This window comes from Sinocyclocheilus grahami, unplaced genomic scaffold (genome assembly GCF_001515645.1).
Source record: "Sinocyclocheilus grahami isolate Dianchi unplaced genomic scaffold, SAMN03320097.WGS_v1.1 scaffold85.1, whole genome shotgun sequence".
Lineage (NCBI taxonomy): Eukaryota > Metazoa > Chordata > Actinopteri > Cypriniformes > Cyprinidae > Sinocyclocheilus > Sinocyclocheilus grahami.
Window position 1 is genome coordinate 971,950 of NW_015505264.1, and position 9,821 is coordinate 981,770.

General features: G+C 36.9%; 2 protein-coding genes across 4 annotated transcripts; one reads left to right on the forward strand and one right to left on the reverse strand.

Moving 5' to 3' along the window:
• Positions 1-228: 228 nt before the first annotated feature.
• On the forward strand, positions 229-5,540 carry LOC107586772 (homogentisate 1,2-dioxygenase-like). The gene is made up of 13 exons (XM_016274293.1): positions 229-428; positions 1,666-1,737; positions 1,819-1,907; positions 2,023-2,188; positions 2,283-2,374; positions 2,464-2,498; positions 2,621-2,700; positions 3,276-3,375; positions 3,474-3,598; positions 4,673-4,777; positions 4,858-4,984; positions 5,077-5,153; positions 5,535-5,540. Exons 1-13 carry the CDS (start codon positions 414-416, stop codon positions 5,538-5,540), a joined length of 1,089 nt encoding a protein of 362 aa, XP_016129779.1. The 5' UTR covers positions 229-413.
• Positions 5,541-5,656: 116 nt separating this feature from the next.
• cunh11orf65 (chromosome unknown C11orf65 homolog) lies at positions 5,657-8,342 on the reverse strand. Of its 3 annotated transcripts, none has more exons than XM_016274322.1 (10): positions 8,172-8,342; positions 7,789-7,843; positions 7,567-7,690; positions 7,378-7,470; positions 7,235-7,288; positions 6,866-7,075; positions 6,441-6,574; positions 6,128-6,295; positions 5,960-6,015; positions 5,657-5,841 (listed from the first exon to the last, which is right to left on the reverse strand). In XM_016274322.1, the coding sequence occupies exons 2-10, from the start codon at positions 7,827-7,829 to the stop codon at positions 5,726-5,728; spliced, it is 996 nt and encodes a 331-aa protein (XP_016129808.1). In that variant the 5' UTR covers positions 7,830-7,843; positions 8,172-8,342; the 3' UTR covers positions 5,657-5,725. The 3 variants fall into 3 exon arrangements, with proteins under 3 accessions (XP_016129808.1, XP_016129809.1, XP_016129807.1); XM_016274323.1 differs by lacking the exon at positions 8,172-8,342 and adding an exon at positions 8,004-8,090; XM_016274321.1 differs by lacking the exon at positions 8,172-8,342 and having other exon boundaries at positions 7,789-8,090.
• Positions 8,343-9,821: the final 1,479 nt, after the last annotated feature.

Genomic DNA, 9,821 nt, shown 5'->3' on the forward strand with positions numbered 1-9,821 from the left:
GTAGGCTACTAATAAAACGCTTTAACATTCCTTGGTTTCCTCTATATTGAACAAGAAATAGGCCTACGTGCATTTGTTAAAGGACTGAGAACGGGACTTTACGATCTTGCCTTAACTGACATTTGCTGTACCTGTGCCAGGGGTCATTCTTTGCACGATCTGTGAACATCAAACCTCCCCTCCCCTCCTAAACGTTGCCCAAATCTCTGGTTGCGTCACGAGCCGAGTCTGTGTCTAATTAAAACCATATTGAGAAAAACGTAAATACGACCCAAGTTCCTCCCTCGGTCTTCTGCTGCAAGAGAGCGCGGGATCGGTACGAGCGGTTTCAAGGGACCAGTGCTGCCTGAAGATCTTCTGTGGAAAGTTGCAAGTTTATATATCACTAGGCTGCAATTGTAAATAACGCAACAATGGCTGGTTTGAAGGTAAGTGCACTTTGGACTTCATGGACGAATGCTTGTCTAAAATAAATCATTATAAGTTCAAACTTACAGCCTATCGTAATTATATCGTAATAGAGTTTTATTCACAATCTTTTTCAGGTTATAGCTCACTTTCATTAAATAATTTTTTCTTCATTTTTATTTAGACATAAACCAATAGCAAAACCCTCTGCTTGTTTATTATGTTTAGAACAGCTCTGTAAACTCACCGGTACATCCTAAGAGCATAGTGAGATCCGAAGCTCTCTTTTGAGTCGGATCTTTTTTTTTTAATAGGTAGAGGCGATTCACAAAACCGGTCTGGACTGCGCTTCCAAATACCATCTTCAGCCTAAAAAACGTCTGAAGATGCTTTTGCCCTGAAAGATCTATTCACGACTCACGAGACAATCTATCTTTAAGAGCAGTTCACGAAATGTAAAATGAGACTTTATAGTTTCATAAGCTGAAATATAGAATGGAACAACAAGCTTAAGTGGGACACATGACATTACAGCAAACACCAAAATAAATAAAACCTAAACAGTAAGTATATTACTTTATTTGGAATGATTCAGAACATGTAGATATACAATGCCAGGGACATCGATCAATTGATCATCTGAATCGATTCTTTGAAACGAACTGTTCGAAAGAACCGAGGAGGAGGGGGCGTTCCAACTTGGCCAATCAGATCACTGGAATCTGCAGCTGCCCAGATGAGGTTAATCTCGGCTCTAGGCTACATAAACTGTAGGCTGCACAAAACCTTTAGGTTTATGCATGCTTTTTCAACAGAATGCTCGTTTTATAAAACAAAAGCCGAAAGTCAAAGTAAATCTGACAATCTATTAAAGTAGACTCTTGCTGTTCTCAACTGCCTACCTGTAGAGAACTAGACTGTAAACAACTGGCATCAACTAGCTTGTCAGATGTTTTTAGATTCAATTTTAAAGTGAAATCTTAATTCCTATGAGGCTATTGTCATATTTAACTCCTCCATATGTTATGTTTTCAGTTACAGACTTATTTGAGATGTTTAAGAGCTGCTCTGTATGCATCTGCAGATGCACCATGACTAAGCACATTTGTTGTTGCTCACTCGTAGGAAGGGGGAGATACTCAGATGGCCCTACACAGCTTCTTTTGTGTTTTCTATTCTCTTTTATCACATTTTGCCACTTTTTGTTCTTAAAAAATAAAACTCATACTTAATACTTTTCAAATAACTCTGTTGTAGTACATGAGCGGTTTTGGAAATGAGTTTGCCAACGAGGACCCTCGCTGTCCAGGATCTCTACCTGAGGGACAGGTAATACCACAACTTTTATCACCTACCTGGCCTGACCAATTAACTTTACACATCAACTCAGTTTAGTTTATTGTTTTATAGAACAATCCACAAGTGTGTCCATATGGCCTATATGCTGAGCAACTCTCTGGTTCTGCCTTCACTTGCCCACGGTCGACCAATAAGAGAAGGTATATATAGATTTGCAAAAAAAAACTAAAACAAACAACAGTATGTAACATAACAATCAAACCTAAACCCTTATGATTTGTAAGAAATTATCACAGCAAACTTTTATGTTTATAGCTGGCTGTACCGCATTTTACCCTCTGTGCGCCACAAGCCTTTCACTCCGATGAGCTGTGGAGATCTCACAGAGAACTGGAATGAAGTGGAGCCCGACCCCAACCAGCTCCGTTGGAAGCCGTTTATCATCCCCAAATCTTCTGAGAATAAAGTGGATTTCATATCGGTAAAAGATTTCATCCTTGTCCACACTGCTCATATGGCCTTCATATTTAAATAGTTCTCAGTGATGCCTATTGTCATCGGTTTGATATTTTCAGGGTCTACACACAGTCTGTGGAGCTGGAGATTCAAAATCTCGGAATGGAATCGCCATCCACATGTATACCTGCAACACATCAATGACTGACAAGTCAGTTTGAATTGGATTCAACTCACCAATGATTTCATTTCCCTTCTCTGTACAGTGTTTTTTTTTAAATTGGTACTTTTTTTTCATAGGTGTTTCCAAAATGCAGATGGTGATTTCCTTATTGGTAAGCTTGTGGTCTCGTTATTTATGGCATATTTTTAAAAAATATATTTTTCAGGTTTAATATGTAATTTGGATTTTTGTAGTAGTAGTTCCTTTTGATTAGGGCTGCAATTTGTGTTTCAGTGCCCCAACAAGGTGAAATCCTGATTACTACAGAATTTGGGAAAATGATGGTGGAGCCCAATGAGATTTGTGTCATTCAGGTATCTATAAGATATCTATAAGAAAAAGTTGTTGGTACAATTTTTTTTCTTGTGCTCACCAAAGCTGCATTTATTCGATCAAAAATATAGTAAAACAGTAATATTGTGAAATATTACTACAATAAATAAAATAACTGCTATTTTAATATTTTTAAATGTAATTTATTAATGTGATGGCAAAGCTGAATTTTCAGCAGCAAATACTTGATTCTTCAGTGTCACATAATCCTATTAAATTATTTTCAATGTTGACAACAGCTGTGCTGCTTAATAGATTTTGTGGAAACCGTTATAAATTTTTCACCCTGATTTCTCTGATGAATAGAAAGCTCAAAAGAACAGCATTTATTTGAAACAGAAATCTCTTGTAACACTATAAGTGGCTTTATTGTCACTTTTGATCAATTTAATGCATCCTTGCTGAATAAAAGTATTAATATACTTCAGGAAAATATACCTTACTGACTCCAAACTTTTGAATGGTATTTTACATTCAAGTTTGCATTCAATATTCCAATAAACAACACAGAAACTCCATTTTTAAAATATATATATTTTTACATACTCTTTCCCAGCAAGGGATGCGTTTTAGTGTTGATGTGTTTGGAGAAACCAGGGGGTACATTCTAGAGGTGTTTGGGGCCCACTTTGAGCTGCCTGACCTGGGTCCTATAGGTATGTACAACACAATTAATTTTTTAATGCCTTTGAATAACATGAACTTTCATAAGCTTAAGCTGGGAAAAGTCTATTAATTTGGTTGTGCATTGCAGGGGCTAATGGACTGGCTAACCCTAGGGACTTCCAAACACCTGTGGCTTGGTACGAAGACCGTACTGTAGCCACAGGTTACACCGTTGTCAACAAGTACCAAGGAAAGCTCTTCTCATGTCAACAGGTGCCGTGAAATGATTGCGTCAGTAGTAATTCCCATTGCTAACATTGCTGACATCAATGAGGCACTGAATGTTAGATTACACACAAAATGTACAATTTGTCCATGCAGGATATGTCTTTAATAAGACCAAGATTTCAAGCATCATTCTGCACTGAATTTATTTCCCTGTCTTGATGAGTGAATAATTGACTTGTTATGGCAGTCAGGAGCAAATTAGAGACAGCAAAAGTAGCATCACAAGGCAGTATCACTCATTGTAATGAAAAATTAAAAACATGCAGAGAGCACGCATCTATAGTTGAGCATACACAGGTCTCGCCGTCTGTACTCTCTTAAATGGTTTACAGTCTAGTCTTGAAGGAGAAGGTAAAGCCTTATCCTGTTGTTTTGTCCTCCAACTGAGTGCTAAAATTGCTTAAATTAGCTTATTATTTGCTTGACTGGGGAAATATGTTTGTGTTTTGTGTGTATGAGTTTTTTTTCTTCATTTTAATAGAGTCTGGTAGAGTTATCCTGTGAACTGTTATGCCTGTGAGATTACAAACCTCGGGGTCCCAGAAACCCCAGGGTGCACCGAGAGCGTCTTTGTGTGACTGAATGTAACTGAAAAAAGAGTCATGTTCTTGTTTGAGTCGCTGGATTTGTGTTTGTGTGTACAGTGGCTGATGTTTTACCTGGTTGGTTGGTTGGTTGGTTGGTGGGTGTGTGTGTGTTTGTACATGTGGGTGGGTTGAAACAACAGGAGGGCGCATGAGGGTCAGGACAGCAGGCAGTCTCAGCTGTAATGAATTATATTGATTTTGAAGGCAGCATTCAAAATCTGTCTGCTGCAACATTATCAAGCATAGGGTGTATAAAATTGCGGTTTTTAACGAAGACATTTCTTCGCCCCGTAACCTACTATTTCAAGTGCAGGAGCGTCAAAAAACGATGCCGTTTAAACGCTTTATTATTGAGGGCATTGATTGGACGTTTGACATTACTATTGATTATTTACTCAAAGCCTACAGAAATTCATTACGTGGTGTATTATTACAGTACCCATGTTTTGTCATTTTAAATGTGTTCAAATAGGACTTTTCGCCGTTTAATGTGGTGGCATGGCACGGAAACTACACACCCTACAAATACAACCTGGAAAACTTCATGGCCATCAACTGTGTGGCGTTTGATCACGCAGTAAGTCATTTGCTTCATTTGACGTCTTAAAATCACTACATTTGAACAGTCCATCAAATTACCTGAATCTTTATTTCCAGGATCCGTCGATTTTCACCGTTTTGACAGCCAAATCCACACGTCCAGGTGTGGCCATTGCAGATTTTGTCATCTTTCCTCCTCGTTGGGGTGTAGCTGATCACACCTTTCGGCCTCCTTACTACCACAGTAAGTCTGAGTTGTTGACTACATAGCCTACTTGTATTAAAACCAAATGAAATTTCATGCGGTTAAAGAGCGCCCTCTGTCTATGCTAACAGGGAACTGCATGAGCGAGTTTATGGGGTTAATTAAAGGCCACTATGAAGCAAAGGAAGAGGGGTTTCCCACTGTATATGTATGTGCATATGCATACACATGTACAAGCGCACATATATATATGTATATGATTGTGTATATATATATATATATACCTTGCTACGTGTACTGTGTTAGGCTAACCGAGACTTGTCATTTGCACTTATATATTGTTGCTCTTTTGTTAGTTTTGACTGCTTTTATTGTCCTCATTTGTAAGTCGCTTTGGATAAAAGCGTCTGCTAAATGACTAAATAAATGTATAGCTACAGGCCTATAGTTTTTAATAGTATTTACTTTTAGTTATTGTAGTACTTCAAATTCAAGCGAAAAGGAAAAGCTTGTCAACTTGCTGAAATATTGATTGTAATAATGTTTATTTTATTTCAAGTAATGGAAATGTGTGTTTTTATGGTTTTAGCTTTAGTTAATGACAACCCTGCATACCGCTGTAAAACTTTTTTTTTTTTAAGGAGAGGATAAATCATATATTTAAAATGTATTTGACCACACAAAACTAGTCGAAACACATGACCTGCTTTATTTATTCAAATTAATAAAGCTAATCAGATTGTGCAATATATTATTAGAGCTGCATGATACATTCCAGCCTCAGATGTGATCCAGATGTTGGCTCACCACTGGATCCTGACTGATCTGAGGAATCTCACAAACATCACGCACAGAGACACAGGCAAAGTCCTTCTGGTCGCTCTCCGACAGCCTATCTATAGCGAGAAAAATAGAAGTGTGGATACCCATTTTGACCAGTAGAGGGAGCTACAATGCAACAAAAGTGTTTATTTCATAAATAACGCTGAATGAGGGAACACCCAAAAGTCTTACCTTTGATAAATATGCAGCATTTGCTGGTACCCAAATTCCTCCATTCATTGATATACCTGAGAGACAAGCAAATATTCTAAATGGGATATTTTATGACTACCATGATGATGAAAAAGTGATGATGCCAAGTACAGTATATCACATCTAATGTGATATTAGCTCAATTACTCATCAAAATTGAGAGCTTTGGTCCATTCGAGCAGCTCATCTACGTCCTGCTCAGAAACTGAATCTGGTCCAATCTGGTCAAAGGAATCCATCAACTCTGTGGATTTTTGCACCAGCAGAGCTGTTTCGCTGTGTTCTGTATGAGCTTGCAGGAGACCCTCAGCATACCTGTGCACAAGATCTGTGTTTACTATTATGCCATCATTCATAACGTATTTCCAGTTTTCTCTATGATTAGCTCTGCAGAACACATCTTATCACCTATCACAAACAATTAAACGGCTACTTTAAATACATTTTTAAAATACGTTACATTTTTCTCATCCATTCAATTTTCCGAATCTTCTTTTTTCTTGCAACATCTTGTCGCCGATGGATTTTGCAGTGATGGAACTGTATCTTCTTAACATTGGTATCTTGAGTTATTGGGTCTTCAAACACAGAAATCTTTAATCAAAAAGGCAGTGATATAATGCTTAGGCAACATTTGTATATTTTTCTGACTGTTACAATTTAAATTGTACATGAAACAGTAGAAATTAGTTTCTTATGCTGACCAAGGCTGCATTTATTTGATCAAAAATACAGTAAAAACAGTAATATTATATTGTGTAAAATGTAATTTATGGAGTGCAGTAATGGCTGCTGAATGTTTGGTTGGTTATGTTTTATTTACTGAATTGCACTGATATACAAAAGGTAAAATTAAAATGAAAGTATTATGACTGGATATGTCACCTTGCAAGACAAAATCCTCCAGCCATTGTTCTCTACCCGCTGGTACCACCCAGAGTGATCATCCCTGTCATTGATCATCAGTCGGCCATTATGAATCCGGCTTGGAGCAGGTTTCTTTAGCTGTGTGTAATCTTTAGGACTGGAGGCACACATGTCCACTATGGGTGCACGAGTGTATATTTTAAAGTAGATGTTTGGAGGATAGGTTGGCTGGAATTTTATAAACATTAGTAAGTAATTTGCAATTTGCTTATAATTTGATTTTCAACAACGTAACCTTCTAGAGCAGAACACAATAACACATTACAGCATGTTCTTGAGTACAAATGACCATCTAATCATGGAAAAATGAATAACATCAACACTCACCCCACCCAGTCTGAATCGGATAAGTGCCCCTGAAGCAGCATCCAGAATATTAGCCTACAACAAAGCATTCAGGCATGATTAAAAAAAACAAAAAAAAGAGGAAAAGCATCTCAATCTTCGCACATGCATTGTAACAAACTTACCTCTGCAGGGTTAATAAATCTAAGGAGGAGACGTGGATCCCCTTGATTATGAAAGCTCACTAGTTTCTTGAGGTGCTTGAAAACAGCAGTATCCTACACGTGACAGACATAGTATGCACTACTTTTTATTTATGCATTCAGTTATATGTTGAAGAAAATGTAACATTAAAGTTGAGTGTGATCACTAACAACATGTGCCCTCCATGCTCGCTGGATGATCCTGGCTGCTCTGCTGAAAGCCGGTTCCAGCTGTGGGACAAGTATGACATTAGTGTCTGATGTAGTTTCCCCAGCTGGAGATGTTGAGTGATGCCTAAAGGGGAAAAAATGATTGACAGTTTTTTTTTTCTATTGCTTGCTTCACTCATTTAGAAATGAGTCTGTATTTTTGGTTGTTGCTGTATTTCATACCTGTCAAAGGAGTATGCGTGTTCAGTCATTTTCTTGTTCATGCTAGCACATGCTGCTAAAGGATAAAAAGAGAGAAAAAAGTGCATTCTGTGAAACATTAACATGGATTTACATTTCAATTAGCCGAAAAGGAACAATTCTGAAAAGAAAAAAAAAGTAATAGAGAAAACATAACCTATAAATTATACTGTTTAACTGAGGATAAAGCTCTGCACCCTGATTAAACCTCTGCCATGTCAAGGAAAGCGAAATGGGTTTATTCAACAAGGATTATGATTATTTTATTGGATTATTAGGCTACATTTAACTCCATCCATATACTCAATTCAAAATTAAGACGGTTGGTTTTTAAAACCACTCAGCCCACAAAAAATGTTACTTACTTGATCTCTGGAGTCCTCTTCATTCACTAGAAACAGATTAGCCAATATGCTTCAAATACCTGAATCAAAATGTTTAATAGGTAGAAGGTGCTTAAAATAGGCAATGCATTAAAAATAAAGCGTTTTATCCTTATTATATCTATAATACTGAAATCAAACCCATCCAGTGATTATCAAAGAGTAAACAAAATCGTGAACTGGATTTTCACAATGACATCGCTGAAGTCGCATCAAGCGGAAGTAAAAAAAAACGTAAAGGGAGCTAAAACTGCAACCAAAGACTAAACTTAACATTGAAGGAGTTAAATAATAAAGCCTAGACATACAGTATGACTTGATTCCTTTATTGGGACGGGTGACTGCACGCGTACAACAGCCGTTACCAAAGCAACGTGAAAACAACCTCATTTAACTCCATGCTAGAAAGCTAGAAATACGAGGTTCTATCCAAAAGACATTTTTTAAATGGAAAACTGTGTGTCGACTAGGAGATTCATTTAACTAAAAGATTCGTTCAGTGGCCTTTTCAGCAGATTACATCGTTACGACAGTAGGTTGCGAAAAGTTAAGGATTGTGACATCGTTCACTAATTCGTAAAAAAATAATACTCAAAATTTTGACCTTTGACGACAGTCATGATTTTTTTCTAACAAAACAGACCTACTGCTTGATCCGTAAACCTGTCAACTATTACTGAAACATCGATTTGCAAATTAGTTGCATCTCTCATATAACTGTTCATTGTACAATTATGGCAGGTTGTGACACGTAACAGTGTCGGCCTTTTTAATAAGCTGCAATTAAGAGTTTCTGTGTTATTAGACAACAAGTTTACTAAGACTAGAGTGTACTTGCTAATCAAATTTTAACGTAGCAGTTAACCGTCTTGTCCAAAGTTAGTCATTTACAGTCATTTTTACAAGTGATCAATATTCTTCTACTTCTGTGTTAGAAAAAATACAATTTAGTCAATACATTAAATGTTCATAAATATAACTGTTTTAATGAAGACATTCAAGAAATGGCCTTACAAAAAGAACCTTACATATGTAGACCTATGTTACACAGCATTTAGTAGTACTGTAGGTCAGTGCTGCAATTGACAGGTCTTATGGAGGTCCCTAAGGCTATAGGGGAGAAATGATGCCCCAACCCCCTGCCCTGCATAATAAATTACAATAAAAGATCAATTAAAATTACACTGAAAGCCACACACAAACAACAAAATTAAATTATAGAGCAAATAAAATCAACTGTAAGGTCTTTTTTTTAAAAAGAATGCTTAGTTCATCTGTGGTATGTCTTTTGCATAGATTGTGAGAGGTCCTGTGTTTGAACCTCAAATTAACAAGTCGTGGATGAGGATCAGCCACAGTTTTCAATAACACGTTCATACTTTTAACAATAATATCAAATGGACAGCAGACATCTGTTACAACATCTTCTTTACAGACTTAGCCATAATTAATGTAATTAATGTGGAATCATCAGTGTCGCGGGCACCAATATTACATTTTTCTATTTTCTATTATTCAATATTTTTTTCGGACTGTTAAAGCAGCAGTATTGAAAAAAATTCAAATACATATATTAAACATAGTTGGGGTTCAGTTTCTTGGTTGGCGGCTTCTGACTATATAATGTCTGTC